Source organism: Liolophura sinensis, chromosome 7 (genome assembly GCF_032854445.1).
Source record: "Liolophura sinensis isolate JHLJ2023 chromosome 7, CUHK_Ljap_v2, whole genome shotgun sequence".
Taxonomy (NCBI): domain Eukaryota; kingdom Metazoa; phylum Mollusca; class Polyplacophora; order Chitonida; family Chitonidae; genus Liolophura; species Liolophura sinensis.
In genome coordinates, this window is record NC_088301.1 from 12,731,143 (window position 1) to 12,751,661 (window position 20,519).

A 20,519-nucleotide genomic window follows, 5' to 3' on the forward strand; every position below is an offset into this window, starting at 1 on the left:
TGCGTCTCTCAAAGAAAAATTGGGGTGTGATAAAAATTTCTCGTCCCATTGGGTTGCCCGAAGTTGAAAAAAATTCCAAACATGGCAGATGTTGATTTCACTTGTCCGGTTCAAAACGGCTGGATTACAGTTGAAAGGTGGTTTACCAATGCTGGGTTTGACATATTACACTTCGGGCGTTATAGGGAATCGGTGGATAGCAAAAATAAGGCTCGAGTCGTTTTTTTTTTTTTTAGTGAAATTGTCCGCGTGTCTATATGACAATCGGTCACAGGAATTTGACTGTTCTTGTAATCAATCGTCAACGACACAGATCTTTATCAAAAATACCCCATGAAACTCTTCCTATATTTCATTATCGTTAACAATAAAATGTTAGACATGCATAAGACATGTAAGAAGACTCACAGTTCAATGTCCAAAACAACTCTCTCGGTGTAATGTTAAACAGTAGTGATTGTTTGTCTCAGACTCAATCAGCCGATACGAGAGTTCCTCTGAATATTCACGCAGTAATGTGTCATTGCTTTAGAACTTAACAGCAGAGGTTAATATTAATCATTTGCACCACGTTCGTGTTGTCGTTGTTGCAATGACCTATTCTTATACAGATCATGTATTTCATGAGAATTACTCAGTACAGTCAAGTAATCACAGTTACACTTCCAATGTAACATCAAGCAACCAGACTAATTTCAAGTAACACCAGTCAGTCTGATATGAATCAGAGATTATCCATAAGTTTTTGTCACAATGTATTATTGTGTATTATTATTTAACAACACGATACCAACAGTAGGCCTAATTGTTAGCGGACCCGGATCTGACTGACGAGTTGTTTACCTTTTCTGATCTCATGGGAGAAATTCCCGCACTAAAGTCAATAGCAATAAACTGTGTGTTTACATGTGTCATGTTCTGAAACATAATAATCTATTGGGACTTGATACACATAAAGACGATATGATTCAACTTATCAGTAAACGAGTTTCCCAAAATAGATCTTAAGATACAAAATAGCGCATGCAATGGATATATCATGCTGTGATGAGTGGAACGGATTATAGAAACAGGAGGAAGATCTTAACGCGGTTCACACTGGTAGAAACACTGTAAAGGAAACAGATAACCATTCAGTAGTTCAAATGACCGGGTTATGCATAGATACAATGCTTTCAAAACGCTGTACGCCATGTTTAGAATATTAAACGGAAATATTGAGGAAAAGTTAACCGTGCATTTAAAATAATATTCTTGGAACCGTTAAACGCTCAGTAATCAATGGGCTAGGACTGAAATATGATATAAACGACTTTTAGCGCAGAGAGTAAAACCAAAGCAGAGACGTCTGTGATAGTTGCTAAATAGTGATCAATATCATGTGAAATCTGGTCTTTTGTCAATTTACCTGGATCATAGGATTTTATTCTCCGTGTTCATGTACATGCTTATATAGTGGCAAATTACACTCAATTTTGCACAAATGCTTAAGCAAGATTAGGTCAACCAAAATGGACTGATGTTAACTGCAATATTTTAGAAGTCACTGGTCTGGAATTACTCAAAATTATCTGATATCATCAAAATTAATGAACAGGAACATTAAAACATTGCAAAAGGACCAGGCATCAGGGATGATTAGTCCACCAGCAGAATCCTGGTTTATGTAGGAATACCAGAACAGCGACGACCGTGTTATGTCTGGGAAATGGTTACAAGTAGCCGATGAAATACGGCCACTTGTCAGTTTACATGACCTGTATTATTATTATTTTTTTCTTCTTCTCCCCGCATAATTATTATACATACGTAACATAAACTAAAATTTCAGATTCCTAGCTGTAGCTGTTGAAATAGTCACATAAAACTTTAAAAATTTGGAGTGAAGTCATTTAATGGAATAGCCTTGACGCACCTTTCTTGAAGTAATAACTGGTATATGATGTTGGTTAATATCGTCACGTATATAACACACATGATTTAACAAATGCTACAACGGGGAAAAATGCATATGCCATATGCAAATTCTAATATGGCACTATATTCGATTGGCCCGCTATAAAAATGAATAATGAGACACATAAAGTATGACATTCTCACTTTATACGCTAGGTATTCTCATTATATAACTGCTTCCTCGATTATATATACTCTGTTAAGTATAAAAAAGAGTAAAACAAATTAGCAACTAACTGGTTTAGAGAACTATACATTTTCGTATGTATGTCTTGCCATTTGTAGTGCTGATAATACCGGGAAATCAGCATAAAAATTACCCAGATATGCCATCGGCTGGTTGTAATAAATTTCTATTACATCAACTACGTTAAACACATTCCATCATCTTGACAGGGCTTGTATTGTCTATTAATTCCAACAAATAACATCATGTAGCCGTCATCAATGACAAAATCGTGAAATCGATGGTGTTTACGATGGTCGAGCTATACCAATGTTTATTACGTGTTATTGGCAATGAGGGTAGTATATCCACTTCAACTCTTCTTTCCAGTGAGTAATTCGCAGTAATAAGTTGCCAGTGATTCCTAACTGTGCGCAGACTGACTAAGCAGTAAATGAAACGGTTTACAATACAAAACTTGCATATCTGATGTAGCGGGCATGACCACTATTAACGCAGATTCCTTTTACCGACGAGGTGAGCTATATAGTGCTGTCCGATACTGTAGGGCAATCAGCTGGGGGAGTCACTCCTCGTGTACCAAACTGTCTGTCTCTCTGGCATCGATCGTCATGACCACTAATCACACCCACCCATCCACAAACGATTGCTAACCAGGATGACTCATACGATGGGAATATCCCGATCTTATACCCAGTAGCCTAAGCGTGATGCTGGTAGTGCACTGACTAACAAATCTGGCAGTACGTTATACAACGTGCTCATGCAGGCTTATCGTACGTGAGTAATGGCTTCGCTTATATAAGGCTGGAACTACCAGCAAGGAGTGGTATTCAACGGTAACCAATAGCTCAAGCACCGATTTACATACGGGGCTAAGGCTCTCTCTGGAAACTTCATCAAAGGCCCTGGACTTACAGAATGTATGTCGAAATCCTACTAATGAATCTTCAGCAGGAATTGGTAGCGAGAAGTCCGGCCAGCGTGTAGGCTATGAAACATTTCCAGTCGCACACAGCAGCTGGTAAGTGGATACTTAAGACCCAGTGAAGAGAAACCAGGTCAAAACACACAACAAATCAGGACGGCTGTTGGTGCCCTCATTGATGGTAGCGCGAGGTCGTAGACCACTACTACAGTTGTAAGCTTAGCTGGCTGCTGTGGAAGTTGCCGAATGAGTGGAGAATGTGACTGGCAAGCCGGCTGGCGGTCTCTACATTACGCCAGCTGTTCTCCGTCAGTTAAGACAGCGGAAGATTGACGCCGTATATTAGTAAACTGGCCTCACCAACGGGGCTATGGGAAGGGCTAGGCCCGGCTACTCACCACCCCTGACTAAGTACTTCTAATATAACCGGCACAGAATTGCGAAATTTCACCAAAGTTGGACTCCCCACATGTGCATATAGGACTGAATGACGGACAGAACGTGTGAACGATATTCGCCGCGAATCCCAACCACAACCCTGGAATCCTAACCACAAAGGCGCGTGGTTGTGTTGGTCGTCATATACACATGTAGTAAGTCAATCATGGATTTGCGGATGACATTAGAAGTGGAATTAGATGAAAGGTATACTATTCCCCGACCCCCAATATCCTGGAAGCCGCAGACCCACAGCCTCGGTGAAGTTGTCCAGAAGTTTGATCTGCCCCAGGTTGTACAGTGTGATGTCACAGACTGCCCAGTGTCCATCAACAACGTCAACTTTGACCTCACCCAGCCTTTGTTGCTTTGCCTTAACAGGACAATACGTAAGATTTGCGCCCGCAACCTTACCTTTGACAAGAGAGAAAAGGCTTCACGAGAAATCGGCGAACCCGTGCTCATTCCAAAAGACTACAAAGGTATGTATAGGTGGACCCAGTGAGGCACGACCTTTGTCACAATCACGCTTGGATATATTGTGTTAGGTATAAAGCCTATCTGGCTGTGCTGATATCAGATTAATGGATTTGTAAAGCATAACGTGTGTTTTGTTATCGACCAGATGTTTTCTTTGCTCATCAGTAAAACCGCGATCTAACATGCATGTTTGTCGCCGCTGTTTGCTATGGCCTATATTTACAAAGGCCAAATAATATGTGTACCTAGATACACGTATACGTTGCACTTTCGAGTCATATTACGCTCACCATTGGAAATGTGTCCTATATTATCATTTTGTCTGTCCATCTGCCACTGATTTTGATCAAATCACATACATCTGAATGAGTTATTCTACACCTAGCTGCTTAATAGGATCAATTTTAATGGTATACATAAATTCGCGTCATTAACGGTATCATCAATAATTCAGATTTTGCCTGGTGTCACGCTATTGCTTATATGTAACAATTCTCCTTTAACTGGGTATAATGGGTATAACTGTAAATTACGATTCAGTTTTCTCATAATTTGTACATACAGTGTCTATTTTTATAAAGACATGTTATAATCAATGTAATGGTATATATATGTATATATATATATATATATATATATATATATATATATATATATATATATATATATATATATATATACACCTCACGAAGCATGCTTGTAAGCAATCAAATATTAATATATGAGCTACACTATACTGAGCTAGTTGCCCTCGTAAAAGCTTTCAAGTGCTGAAGCAAATACAATGTCATCTGTGTAAAAACTGATGCAGTATAAGACGCATTTCAGCTGGCTTTATCATTGAACGAATGTCTCATCAAATTCTCTTGTGACTGCATTTATCTCTAATATACTACTGGCGTACAGATGTGTATAAGCGGAGAGAGCATCCAACATGACTGTGCTCCGTTGGAAGGTCGCCAGTGTTGGCGGTATTATTGGTGGAAGGGTTTATCCGTTAGACCCACGTCCGTATTTCGACAACAACTACAACACTCCTGTTGATTCCACAAGGGCCATTAAGATACAGAGCAAGATTTCTCTTCCAAATGAATTCGCGTTAATCAGAACACAGAAATGAAACACAATAAACAATAGATATTTGGCCAAGGTAAGCGTATGGCTAAATATGACGCACAAAACTATCAAAGAAAATGGTCAAGGATAGAGTAAAAAAAAGATGCTGTTTTTCCCGCTGTTTTGCTCAGTTTTAACATTGTTAACGAAAGAAACAAAGAAACAATAAAGTGGTTGCATGTATTTTAAGGCCCATAATATCATAAATAATGACCAACTGTTATATTTAAAGCCTGCAATTATTTCTTATTTACTCAATGTCTTTTTTCTCGGAAGATGAAGTACGTCAGGTTGGCAGAAGAGAAAACAGTTACTGTTGGATTTGGATTTATGAAAACAACACACGGGCATGCTCGTTTTAACGGCGGGGCATCTCTGTGCAGAGTAGCATCACGTAATCATCTGTTGCTACGAGAATCCAGATGTTACATACTGTTGAAGTCTATAAAGCTCTGTGGTATTAACATGCAGCTGTCACAGTTGTCAGGCTTTTTATCAGTCTTGACGGTAAAACGTCCTTTAATATTAATGGCATTGATGCTCAAGTTTCCGTCATCCGTAACATTATTTTTTATAGTAAAGCAACGCGCCGTGCTTGTACAAAGCATGTGTAAACACTGGGAGATAAGTTCAAGGTTTTCCTCAGAAACTTGCATGGTTGACATCGCGCTCGGCACCGAACAATGATCTTTATGTCTTAAGAACGCCTTGATGTTGAGCTTTGCCCGTACATATACGCGAAGACATCTTGATGGTATACAGAAGTTGACACTTGAAGTACATGTGGACAGCTGTTAATAATATAGGAAATGTAGGTAAATCGCATCATTACGGTTTTACAACTTCATCTGGTTGGACCAGCCACTGGGCGAATATAGCAGTGCCTTCGCACAACGCAGATCTGAAGAGTAAACCTCCATATCTGCTACGGATTGGAAACAGATTTTCCGAATTTTGTCTGCTGTGGTATGTGAACATTTTATCAGCAGGCACTAATTAGAGTGTACTTAAAGCTGGTACTGATGATCTTATTTGTATAGACCTAGACATATTTTGTCTATAAGAAGAGAGCTTAACTTGCACGACAAATTTCCAGTTAAACATAATTATTACATGACTAATTAATGTCAAAACAATTCTCAGAAGAAATCTGCCTTGACTGTCTTTGTCAGTGGTAAGCTTACTTATCAGTACCATACCTGCCACCGGAGGGGACTAAAGATTTACACATCGTCTGTTTTCCGGCTTTTGCTTTCCTAAAGTGCTCATCGAACGGAACTGAAATTTGTGACGGCTTCGACACGACGACTTATAAAAATTCGTTTTAGTTTTGTGCTGTTCTGTTCATTTTGAACAAAATTGTGGCCGTTTGAACCTGTTATGAGCTCATACAGTTTCTGAACTTGTTTTTCAAAACGGCTGCCCGTAGTGGATAGACCGCGTTCTAGTTCCTGGCTGTTTCGTCCATTTGCAACAAGATCGTGGTCATTTTTATTCTGTTGCGGGCGTTCTTCTCCTGTGGACTTTGACATGAACGAAGCTATTATTCTGACGGCTCAAACGGCTCCTGAAAAGGGAATGTATTGCAAAAAGCAATACGTGCACAATTCCGGAACTATTGACTACAGACGTATTGCACGTTCACATTTCGGGGCTTATCTTTGATGTTAGTATGATAGCAAAGGCACTAGCAAAGAAATACGTTTGTCAGTCAAGTTTTGCTTAGAAGAAATCTACTGTCCTAAGAGTATGCAAGTTCCTCTTTGTTCATTTGAGTACGTTGGGAAGCCTGTCTAGTATTTTTTACGAGTATAGCTCTCTACTAATGTGAAAAAGTATCGTAATGTAAATAAGCGCTTTTTACAGCCGTAGCTCTTTAACTTCTTTCCATGACGTTGACAAGCGACATTCCGGCTGTGTTTTTCTAGGCTGCTGGTAGGACAATGTTTTGATGAATTCATCACAAACTATGAACTCTACCATGATCATGATTGTGTTCGATATGATGAATGTATAGCATTTGCTAAACAGTTATGCCGCGTGTTATCTATAGTAAAGAGCTGAGTATGTTCCTGTTTGTGCACAGACTGTCAGACAGTCCGTCTTGTAAACCGTATGCACCAGTGGCAGGGACGCTTGAACTAAGTTGGCAAAAAGGCCGATTCATTGACATGAAACTTTAAATGATCTACTCATAGCTCTTTGCGTTTAACGCTTCCCTCAGTGTTATCCTCTTCAGTGCATGGGCTCTATTCAGGGAGGGTCTGTTTACATTGTTTATCAGCGGTATTGACTAAACCTGCCTTCCCATACATTTCATAACGTCTGATAAGGTCATGTGGCATTCATTGAGCTAACATAGGTCTAAGTATAACCCAAAGGTTAACTAACCGACCTGGTGAACAGAACATACCCAGAACATAAAGCTAAGATGTATGTTTACTTATATGCATGCATTCAATATCAACCTATTACAAGAAGTCCTGCTATTCAATAGTCTGCCTCCGCATGATACTGTGTAATATTGAATGCAGCTGTCAACCCAACGGGTAGCGCTTCTGCTTTGATGTACTGTCTTTCGTGTATGAATTTTCGTATCTTTCGTATATTCATACATGTAGTCAAATAACCCTCAGTTTTAACACTGTAACAAAGAAGGTAATATCATCCGCTTATGTATAACGTAATACGCATGAAAGTTTTTTCTGATGATTTAGTATTAACATTGCATAGCTTATAGTCATGGCGCTGTCTGAACAAAATGTTTGTCCAAGTTAACCACGATTCGATTTAATTGTGGATTTACTAACATTGCATAACTTATAGTTATGGTGCTGTTTGGTCACAATGTTGTCTGAGTTAGCCACGACTCGGTGTAACTTATTTGTGGAATCGAGCCAGGTCTTATACACAAATAGATTTCAATGTTTCCGTTGTATTGCATGGGTGCAGCAATCAGTGCTCTCGTGATTTGCCGACCCCACACCGTGAGGTCACCCAGAATGTGCCTTTTACTCCGAAGTACATGCACAGCTCTGCCAACACTTGTCACTTCTTGACTGTCAAAATATGTAAAGTGTCCCAACTCCGACCCAGAGGAGACACGTCTTTGAGGTGTCGGGTTCCCAACCAACTTTGCCATTTCCTGCACGGGTGGGTTACAGGAGTTCATGGGCATGGTAGGGTTTTGTGTGATGTGGGCACATGCCAGGAGTACATGGATGATATATCCAGCCATCATTAACAAAGCCATATACACCTAGATCAGACCGCCCATCTCATAAGGCATTCCACTTGTAATAAGTCGGTGATATTACTTTAGTCCGTGGCATTTCATTTTTTTTTTTGGTGTTGCTTTCATTTCATATGTATCATCCTATGAAAAGTGAACTACGGTTGATGGGGCTCATTAGCTGAGAACAAGCTCAAGATTTGAGTTATTTCATATTCTCTATGATATTTTAAAATTAAATCCTGAACTACCAGAGGAGCTTTTTACAATCTTCTATATGGCTAACAGTTAGTCAAGGTAAACTTTCAACCAGGACAGTTCACTATAAGGATTACGTACCACAGTGCCGTTGTGTATCACATAATACTCCCTTCTTGGCCACATGCAGATTCCCTTGCCTGCATTTCTCATAGGGCATTTCTGACAATACTGCCGTTTTCTATCAAAGGAAACTAATAAAACTGCTTTTGTTAAAATAGAAACTGTATCTGCAACCAACTGTATACAGCGAAAATAAAGCTGTAATCACCACATCGTTGTGCAAACACATAAATCATTTTATTAGAAGTACAGAAAGGCAGTTATACTATTTTTACCCCATTTGTCCCTTGCCCCTGTTTGTCAGAAGACTGTAGAATAATCTGTTAACGGTGCTCACATAACGGTTCACTAGCATGAAGTTTGTTACATGTGTCTTCCGGCCATGGGTTTGACTACAGTTGTATGATTGAAATGCATCAAGCAAATCATGTAACAGCCATTGTGCATTTTCGTTATATAGAATTATGTCTCCAACGTATGATGTACCAAATTTACCTTTCCAACTAAATGCAACAGTTAGTAGGTACTCTAGAAAAACTACCGAACAACATATGTACCTTTCAATAGTATAAAATACCTGCCCTTTGTATGTGTCACAAATGAACAAAGTTTATACCACTGTCATACGCTGTACGCTTAAACGACCAGTACATAAAGATACAGGTGCTTTTCAAAGAACAACGTGAGTGATAAATAACGTCCAGACTAAGAATAACGAATAAAAATCACCGCTGAACAACAATGCTATCTCACTCTGACTATGACGCATTTCCCTTCCTTTAACTGTGTGGTTTTATGTAAACCAGTCTACCCGATGTCCTGGGGGTTATCTTAAGCATGCTAAACGTCTGCTTCGTGTCATATCCAGTGAACATTCTATAGTTGTTACTTCCTGGTTGTTGCGTTTTAACCTCAGTTGAACCGCCTCGCACTAATTCCAGGTCGGCTTCGGATATCAGGGTTTATCCATTCGTAATCGGATGTATTATTTACACGTGCATCTGCTGAATTACACTCTCAGCACGATATAGGATGCTCTCAAAGGTCAAGTAGCATTCGTTCTTTGTATTTAAGATATCCTATACCCCCAAAAATTTCGTCTAAGGCCTGTCTTAAAATATTCTACTGTTACATTATACCTTGTCCAGGAACTGTAAAAGGTGTTAGTAAAAGATGTAGAAATATGTGTGCCAATGTGAAAAGAATATTAGACTGTTGGTTGATTTTTAAAACCCTTGATAACCTGCCTGTATGCATTGTTTCTCTGTGTTTTGCCATGTTTTAAAAGAAAAGACAACACTAGACTAAAGGTATAGTTGCATCTTACAGGAAGTTTGAAAAACAAGTTGCACAACCGAGATATGGCATCCCATGGCCTAGTAAGAATTCCTTATTACAGATCGATTTGTAGAGTTACCAAGAACATTAAAGAAATGCCTGTGACCGTTGAGGTCTGTTTCTCACCCATCTACCTAAATAACTTAAGTTATATTACAAGTTGTTTTTTCTTGTAAATTGAGTCACGCAGTTCTTCTCACTATCAAGTTGCCAGTTGCCTTTGTCAGTGCTTTCTAATTTTGTAATAGAACTACCAGTACATGAAAGAGTTGAATTGGTTTTTATGTTTGGAAGGGATGGGGCAACACATCGCTCTTTAGCTCAGGCATTCAACCTCAGCCTGGATGGTGCACGACTTCATTGTCAGTGTTAACTCATGATAGGTCACCGAGTCTCTAGTTTCATATTCTCATGTTGTTAGATGTCATGAGTTATCTATTCTTAGTTTTTGCGGGAACCAATGACCAGATGTCAATGTCTTTAAAACAGAGGAATTGGCGTGACTGTACAGGATGTCCCAGAAGTCGCACACCATCCAGGCTGAGGCTGAATCCTTGAGCTACAGAGCGGTGTGTTGCCCCACCTCTTCCAAACATAAAAAGCAATTCGGCTCTTTCTTGTACTGTTAGTTTATTAGCCATAATTAACTCTGAAAGAGAGAAAAAAATTAAAATCAGTATCAAATCTGAAATACAGAAAAAAGGAAAATCAGGACGGTGCACGACTTCTGGGATACCCTGTAAATCGGATGGGCATATAAAAATGGGCGGTACTTTGATGCTGCATTGCTGAATTATCCATTGTTTATGTTTATCCAATTATCCAAGTCTTTCAAATATTCAAATGGCATGATTTTGGTAATATACTGACCAATTTTCAAGGTCATAGCTTGAGTAGTCTGTACACAGGGTTAAAATGAAAACATAGCCTCAAAAACGCATGTGCCGGTGACCCACATTGCATCACCAATTACATCAGGTGTCATGAGTAGAGCGCGCGCTTCACCTGTGTGACACGCGTCAGTTAAGTGTCGTCTGGAAAAATTGTCTGACTCTAGTTTCGGAGAAACCCTTCTGCCAGATAGGCACAAGTTTTGCTGAATCAAGATGTTTTTCTTTGCGGCGGACAAGGAATTGATCACCTTTTCAAGTAAAACAAGGTAGAACATCATTGTGAAATGTCCGGAACACGCGTTTTTGACTATCTTGATTTTGGTCCCATGAGCAGAAATCTTATAGGATGAAAATTGAAGTTAGCTCTGTATACTTAGGACATAATGGCTCTTGAGTGTGTAAATTTTTAGAAGCTGGCGTAAGAGGGTTTCAGAGATATTGACTGTCAATGTACGGCCCATTTTTTATGCCCTCCCGATATATATAACATGACAATAGGGTATGCGTGTTTCATGTATGGTATGTAAGGCTCTAATTATTCACTATTGAATATTATTGAGTGCTGCGGCGTAAAACACCAATCCAATGAATAAATTAATTAATTCACTATGGGACCTATAAGAATGAAGAAATGATAACACCATTATTAAGATGGTCTTTACAGGTAAGTCGCTACGATTTAAACATTTACATAAACAGTTAGGATAAACCCTTACTGAAATGAACTGACAAGAGGCCGTATTTCAGAGGTTACGTGTGACCATGCATTTGCTTACTGATACACTGTTGTCACTGCTCTTGTCTTACTGTCCATGATGTAGTTGTTTATATTACCCTCGACAATAAACATCGTGAAAACTATACATAATAACGCCAGATACATTTTGTTGTATTTAGGTGATATACAGGGAGTGAGATTGACCACTGAAAACCTCAAATTGTTCGGGATAGTATTAATAATCAGTTAATGGTTAGTGACACATGAAGTACGTTTGGTCACAAACAACATGCAGGCGAGAAAAATTGTATCGTTTACTACATTTGTTTAATAGGTTTTGTGTGAATTACAAGTGATTTCTTTTTTTATAAATATCACATGACTGGAAGATTCAAATTAGAGATATTGTATGAAGATGGTCCTCGAGGTTCTCTACTTATTCCCGTTATTGTTTCTTGTTAGCTTTATTAACAACATGGGCCTGAACCGTGGATGTGAAATAAATATTTACGTATATCGTTTCTCCGAGGAAATTCTTAATATGTTTACTTTGGAAACTAAGCTGTGAAAGTAAATTGTTTAATAATAAGGGCAGGCAATAATAATTTTGACAGAATGATTTGCTATTATCGTTTCAGAACAAACTGGGGTGGGGGGGAGGGATCCATATTTGGCAATTAAATGAAAATTTCTCTTTTTACAAACATTCATTCAAGTTATTTTCTTTTAGAAAATGTCAGACTTTTACCTGCACTACTGATAGTGTTAAAAATGTTTTTAAAGTTGAAAATGTTATAATGCGACCCGCTTCATAACTGTTAGAAACTTTATTATTGACTGCACGCTAAAACGTGCACAGACGAGACTAATACTTTGTGAAATATAATTATTTTGGCTTATCTAAAATAACATACTAAAAATTCGACTGGATTTGCGCTGATCCATTTTTTATGGAAAATCTCGGATAGAGTTTCGGAGAATGCTTGTTCACATTTTGAGAATTTAGGTCCACGATAAAATAATTGTTATGGAGCTGTCCAGTTTTGTATCTGCACATTCCTAAAGCTGCAAAAAGAATCTTCTAATTTCGCTTTTCTCCGGAAAACGTCTTCTCCTGTTTGCTTAAATTCACGGCCTTTTCTGTACAGATAAAACAGCGGATGTATGTACATGTTTACCACAGTTATGTCCCCTTATATGATATACAATCTTGGATTTGTATAAGTATGTTTGTTAAGTTGCGATTTATTTTTTGGCTTCTAATTAACTACATGTGGTAAGAATATGAGAATATGCGTCTTTAACAGTATGCGAGATTATTTTGCATTCGAAAAGACATCCCACCCAAATTCATTAATAGGTTTGATTCTCTATTTTTCTGATATAGTACAAATTTTTTCACAAATAAATGTATGGATCTTTTCTCATATGACGATAAGAGTTCTCCCCTTAAGACTTGTTCACGTTGCAGACGCTCGGCCCTGACCATTGAGATCACCGGTTCAAGTCCAACTTTTTACCTTCTGGTTTTGTCAAGACGTTTGTCCGGTACCTGATGACATGCTCTGTGGTTTTCCCTACCGCCTTCGTACCTGTAGTTATTGAGTATAGTGTTAAACACGAATTAAGTTAGACAAGCAGGCTCAGGGCAAATATATTGTGTGGGGTGGGAGGAGTTTTAGTCCAGTCTCAGTACAGTACATAAAATACTGAATCGAGTATATACTCTGGTACGTGACTTGGGCGCAGAACGGTTTGCGTTCTTGGGGAAACAAGTCGTAGAAGTCGTATAAAAAATAGCGCCAGCTATTTTCAGCGATAGCTGTCGTCGCACATGAAACGAGCCATGCGAAAATTGGTGTTGGTTTTGTCATTTTTCTTCACATACTCAAGAGTAGATAAATGTGAGCGAGGTTGTGGTTAAGCAAAGGTTTACAGCTGTCTGTTCCAGGAGGCGTTCAGAATGGATGTCTTTAGCCTTTCGCATAACTCCATATCTTATGGAATTAAGTGCCATTAGTCAGAAATAGTTGCGAAAGTTTTAACAAGGGCAAATTCATCACTCGAATGGAGTATTTCGAACAATTACCGTGTTTTGTTGATTAAAATGGTCGTGAGACCAAGTATTGGACTCGTATGCATGTGGTGGAACGCCATTTGTGTGTCCTGCTACATCGTTATAAAATATGATAGAATATGACATTGTTTAATAACTGAGAAATATTACAAATTCACATATTGCTTTCCGTTAGGTTAATCAAAATATTTTATCCTTAATAATCATTTTGGCTTTTATGGCAACATTAAACCATATTACCATTCTCAGAATATTTGTAAGAAAATATATATTTTATAACTGGTTTGGTTTTGAACAACGAAATACTATGCATTAATAAACTTTGGTATTCATACTTTATTTCTGTATTTTATTTCAGGATGGTTTGCAGTGCTGAAGGACGGTCGAAAAGTTCCGCACTTCGGATCTATTTCTGCAATAGCTTCTTCTCGCGTGTGCCGTTTCATCGTCACTACAAAGTTGGTGGGATTTTACATTCTGTCGGACAAAAATGGCTCGATGACATATGCCAGGCGCGAACTCCTGCCTGGTGATGTGCTGAGGGCTGGCAAAGTGTATGTGGGATCGTCGAAAACAAGCAAAGACTTCGCTCTTTTCAAGAAAAAGAAGAAAAAGGAAACGGAAGTTAAATTCCTGAAATGTACTGATGACACTGATAGAGAAATACTCATCAACTTAAACCAGTCTGGGACATTTTATCCTATCTCCTACACAAACGGCTCCGTTGCGGGTTGTGTGATGCAGTTAACTGACATTCTGCAAAAACTTCACTTTCCACTGGATGTCAAGCTAGTTTATGGACGAATTCCAAATGCCCCTTGCTCATTTTCAGGCATGCTTCGGTTGAACGCCTCATTCGAAGAAGACACAGTCGTTGCCGCGACAATTATGAATTATAAAAACATACTTCTAGAACTATCCACCCAGTCCTTGTTGTCTTTTAAGGTGGCTTACGCTACGCGTCAACTTCTGGAGAGTAAAGCTTATCAACAGGCTTTAGAAATGTGCCAAGAGAGAGCTGAAGTGTACGTACGCGACATGAAAGTGTCCTTTGACTTCGTGACCGACACCGCACCAAACCTTACATTATCTGAACCCGACGCCTTTAATACAAGTGGTAATGCGCAGCTAGGAGAACACACGTTCGGTGAACCTACGTTGACTGTTCCTCGCGATCTTTCAAGGCTCTCAAAGACAAGCTACGGCACAGACACTAGCGACCAGGATCAGTACATTGATACTTCTGGATCAACTATTTTACCGCCAGCATCACAGCCCGCCGACAACAGCTCTGACTACGAGATGATTTGGCTGTCAACGGGACAGCAGGTCAAGAAACGCAGTTGCAGAGAGCAACGGGCAGGCTCAGCGGAGCGTCGCTCCATTTTCCGCTTATCTCTTGAAGGTACCTATCTGTCTTGTCCAATATTTTCAACGGATGACCGGATGAAGGCCACAACTGGAGAGAGTCAATGCGGTCAGCCGGATACGGTTACGTCATCTTCAGGACCCCCTGTGTGCAAAGTGGAACCGCTAGAGACCGAGCCTCCGCCTCTGCCACCGCGGGTTCCACGTCCTAAAAGTAGTGTGAACGGGATGGTACAGACAGAAACGCAGAATATCTATGAAGTGTTGCACAGAACGCAGCCTGTAGAAAAGGCTCTACAGTTTCAGGAACCAGCTGGAAGCCACATCGGAAGCGTGGCCAGCGTCAGTAGCACGGGCAGTGATCTTAGTTCGCGTGATAGAACAAATCCTGACACCAGTACTAACTACGAGAATAGCTCATCCAATGTGTCTTTTGGTGACAGTACGGTGGATATCAGTGATCTGGACGAAGATCTTCGGGATTACGACTTTCCCGAACCATATCTTCTCCGAAAACCGAGTGACTCCGATTACAGTCCTGTGGATGAGCCACCCAGTTGTCCACAGGGCTCCCTGCCCCCAGCGGATGTCGTGTCATATTATGACAGTGGGTCCTACAGACCCGTGTCCCCAGGGGACTACCTAGATGACCTCCCCTTGGGTGCGTCAAGTTCACAGATTGGTGGGTTTTGCCCACAGAGCGGCACTTCGGGTCACACTGCTTGCAATACGTCTTCAGGTAAAGACAAGTCTTATTCTGTTGGCTCGTGTCTTGCTGACGCAGCCGGTGATGAGTCCGGCCTGAAAGCGGCCTCCGGTCTTACGGTGCTTACAGTGTCAGATGTAGCGGACTCTCTGCGGCGACTTGGACTGAAAGACGCCGTCATTGATTCTTTCGTCAGTGAAAACATTGACGGGGACTTGTTGAGTAAATTTGATGAAGCGTCTCTTCAGGATACGTTTCCCAGCTTGAGGTCAATTGAGCTTCGCAAGATCTGTTTGTTTATCCAATCAGGCTGGCAACCAAATATTTGACATATTTTAATATAAATAATTGGTAAGATAATAAGCTTTAAGTCATCCTCTTTAACGGTTTTTAATTAAAATTCATGCACACCTAGGTCGAATTACTTTCTCTTACAAAACTTAAAAGAAAATATAACTGCTGAAAGATGTTGAGTTCGTTTTTCTTAAGGTTTCGGTTGACCATTTTCAAGATTTTCAAGACCGTTTTTAAGCAAGCAACAATAAACAGTTTTACCATTTCTTTTTTAGCTTGGGGCCTTGTAGCCATGCTCTTTTCAGCACATGCGTTCGTTTTTACAGTCGCTTCACTGCCATCACTGGTAAATTTCGTACGTAAATCTTGAACAACGCCGAGGCAGGAAGTGATGGCAGAAAAAATGCTTTTATTGTTTTTTACTTTCGCTACCTTACATTCTCTACCTAAAGTGTGTACCTCATGATTCTTAAGTAACACTTAAGAAACAATTTTTTTGATGAATGACGGATATAGATCCGCGCGATGAAACAAAGTTGTGAGGCTAAGTCCACATGCCTCGCACAGGATTCAAAGGTCAAGTTTTTCTAGATGTGTCAGTGATGGAAATCGAAGATTGAGAGTCTTAGTTACAAAATATTAAAACTTCTTGTAAGCAATACTACAAACAATAGCCATTCATTACTTTCCAGTATAACTGATTTGGGAGTAATGTTCTCTTTTAATCACTTTCTCAATTGTTTAACATCGCCATGTATTTTTTACAATTATATGGAAACCCATTTGTAAAGTACAAATGTAAGAAGTGTTTGCAATGGAAATACTATTTGCGGATGTATATTGGTATTTCATTTAAATTTTGAAATTTTTTAAAGCCCTCCCGAGGTTTCAATAAGTCTTATTATTCAAGTTTTACCGTCCATTCTGAAGCCGCCTAAGTGGTGATGTGGCTCATATGGTGCTTCAAAGTATTATAACTAACGATCAGAGTATAACCAGTCTGGTGTAAACAAAGATGTGCTGCAGGCGTGAAACAGGGGAGACAACTCTGCCTGAATGTGGTTTTGTGTACAGGGCCTTTCGAAGTTGTGTACTGACTTCCTCCTGTGGTACAGCACAATCTACATGTAAGTGCGTAATTTTAACAATGCCTAATCCACTTAGCGAATTTTGACTTAAAGAATTTTTAATTTTTCTGACTGTATATTTCGGACACCAGCTGTTAAAATTAGAAATTCCTCACAAATGTTATGTTGGCAAATTAACGAAAATTTGAATTCCATGCACCATAAGCTTTCTACAACATAAAGGTTTTTTTTTTTTTTTTTGCTTTAGTCTTATGTCAGAACTCGCTTTGTTGCAGCTCAAAAATCATGTTGTTTGCAAATATATCAACCGGATGTCCCACACTTTGGTTGCAAATGTTCAATCTTTCTGTGACGTCATGACGTAACAATTGCTTTCCTCGTGAATGGAATAAAAACTAACGTTGTCACGAGAAGGGGACATTGGATGTGTTGGATCACTCCATTAAGTATGCTTTGAGGCAATGATATTCCAATTACATTCAGTTGTGCATGTTGTCTTTGTGGTCCGTTATTATAGTGGATGCGCTTTTAGTTGGCACATAAACGCTAGACACTTCGCACATTAATCACATATGTCCTTACGGTCATGCACATCACATGGCGCACATTTTGTTGGATATTGATGATCTGCAAATGCTATAATGTAGAACATTCCGTTCAAAAGCAGATGCGCGTGTTTTGCGTCCGACAGTTGTGTATAGTATTTAAAACGCATGCTCAATGACTTAATTGTGGTGCACTCAGATGTGAAATTGTTGTATATACCAAGAAATGTATTATTATTAAACTCATGCTCTACCGAACTCTGGACAATCATGTCAGTGTTGTTGTTTTTTGTTTGATTTTATTTTGATCCCACTGATGTACATTTCATGGCGAAGCTGTAATAATATCTACAAATAGTTGGATTTTCCTCTCACCATATTGCTAGCCGCCGTTGTATAAATTAAGTATTTTTGAATACAGCGTAAAACACCATTTAAATAAATAAATAAATCCTCAGCGGTTCAAACCAAAGTCTGGTCATTTATAAAATTAGACCTACTTCAAAATGGGTGATTAATATTCTTTCAGTGACAATCTCGCAAGAACTCCTGCAGACGAGACTAACATACATGTAACTCTGGTTTGTAGCTACTAGCCATTGGCGCTGGAATATCCTCCATTGGAATTTGTGCAAGTCGCCGATAAAAGTTTCATAATTCGAGCTTCGAAGTACCCTTAGAATTGCAAGTGGAACAAAAGTGAGCAATATGTAAGCTAAGGCCGTAATTCACATGAAGTAGACATAAGATGGCGGCACCATCCTCTCAAGATATTACCATGAAGGCACTGATCGCTAATCCATATCTGAGTACGTCTGCATATTCCGATGCTCAAATCTGCGCTCTGTTTCGATGCCAGGCTGCCATCTACAGAAACATTATATCGGACCTTGCGACTATTGACCCAGAACGTCCATTTTCGTCGACGGCTGGTATACAAATAAGGGCGTCGAAACAGACATTCGTATGCCTGTCCTCAACTAATCAGGACGTTCCTTGTCAACAATCGGAAGGCCAATTCCCAAAACGACGTATAACACAAACTTCACAAGAAGTGCAAACAGTAGTAGTAAAGTAGTAAACAGCGTTCAATGATGCTGGAAAGACCCAAGGTATGTTCTAGGCTACTGAGTGAAATTAATATTCAAATTGTATACCATACTAGAATAGCAGTTGCCGAATATAAAATATGTATCTCAGTTGCGCTTTTATTGCAACTGTTCATATATCCAACGTGGCGATCTAATTCAACACGATGAATATACGCCCCTAGTCCCGGAATAAGCGGAAATAAGACACAATCATTAAGCAGAACGACTGAAATTCTGGACGTTCTGTCCATATTTACTTACAAGAGAATTGTATTCATTGTAAAATTTAAGAAACTTGGAGTGAAGGCGTTTGATGGAATAACCTTGACACACTAGTTTTTGCGGTAATAACTTGTGACGTTGATTGCAATCGTCACATAACACACAGGATCTGACAAATGCTACAGGAGAGATATGCACACGCCATATGCAGGGCCCTTCGGTATCTTGCTGTCCAAGTAAGGATAATTTACATTATCAAAATTGAAACCATCCCTCTTGTAAAGTCTGCGAGAGAAGAAACTATTTTAGTTGTTGTACAAATATAGGTCTAAATAAGGTGTACCATCTGGAGAGTCTGTGGTTTGCTTTAAATCTATGCCAGCGAAAGTGGGTAAATATCTTTCACAGGCTTTGCAATATACGGATTTTTTAAAGCTAGAATCAATATACCGTTCAGGGAATGAGAAATATCCATGTATGTTTTGACGCAGAAATATACACATTTAACATAACATTTAACATTTAAGTACTTACTTAATGTCTTTCATATCTTTAAGAACCTCTCTGGTTTGTCATCAAATAGCTTTCATCGAAAAGTCTGGGCAAAATTCGTTACAATGTCAGAAGAAAATGAATTCATTATATTCTATAGATGATGACACGTAGCAAATTCGTTCTGCTTAATAATTACGCTTTCTTGAAACCTAACTTTTACTGTACGTTATATTTGCCTTTCTGATACTTGGCTTTTCCTGGGTGTTATATTGACTCCTCTGATGTTTAGCATTTCCTGAACGTTTTCTTGACCCCTTCCTTCCTGTTCGTTACGCTGACTCCTCTGATACTTAGTTTTTCCTGGACGCTATATTGACTCCTCTGACACCTAATTTTTCCTAGACGTTTTTGACCTTTCTGAAACTTGACTGACTTCTGTGATACGTACCTTTTCCTTGACGTTACTTTGACTCGTCTGATACTTAACTTTTCCTGGATTTTATACTGACTCCTGTGATACTTATCTTTTCCTGGATGTTTTATTGAGTCCTCGGATACTTTTCTTTTCCTAGACGTTATATTAACTCCACCTTGATCGTATTCGATGAGCTTGGGGTCACTATGTGAGTATTTTCCTATTTGGAGGGATAAATAATTCGATCAATTTGCTTATCATGACATTTAAGGAAATTTAAAAAATATTTAGGAGCTCAGAACAGAGGTGCCTAGTGAAGTACAGCCAGAAACTGCCTTCATTGAGGCTGTTATATACGCAGTCAACGATAAGGTGTTTCTGGCAGATCTAGAAGAGAAGCCGTTGGTGCCATTGGCCAGATATGCTATGCTTGACTGAGTTTAGTTCATTGGTACTTTACGCCGTACTCAAGAATATTTCTCTTATACGATTATGGTCGGAGGAAACCAAACAGCCCGGGGAAAACCCACGACCATCCACATATTCAGAGGCTAGGAGAAAGCTTACATGCACTTCATCAGCGAAGAGCCTTCGGACATGTGACTTTCCTG

General features: G+C 39.3%; 1 protein-coding gene across 3 annotated transcripts; it reads left to right on the top strand.

Annotated features, from left to right (window-relative positions):
* The first annotated feature begins 347 nt into the window (after positions 1 to 347).
* On the top strand, positions 348 to 17,956 carry LOC135471177 (uncharacterized). 3 transcript variants are annotated; one of them, XM_064750275.1, is made up of 2 exons: positions 348 to 3,991; positions 14,043 to 17,956. In XM_064750275.1, exons 1-2 carry the CDS (start codon positions 3,676 to 3,678, stop codon positions 16,085 to 16,087), a joined length of 2,361 nt encoding a protein of 786 aa, XP_064606345.1. In that variant the 5' UTR covers positions 348 to 3,675; the 3' UTR covers positions 16,088 to 17,956. The 3 variants fall into 3 exon arrangements, with proteins under 3 accessions (XP_064606345.1, XP_064606347.1, XP_064606346.1); XM_064750277.1 differs by lacking the exon at positions 348 to 3,991 and adding an exon at positions 5,864 to 5,916; XM_064750276.1 differs by lacking the exon at positions 348 to 3,991 and adding an exon at positions 5,945 to 6,071.
* Positions 17,957 to 20,519: the final 2,563 nt, after the last annotated feature.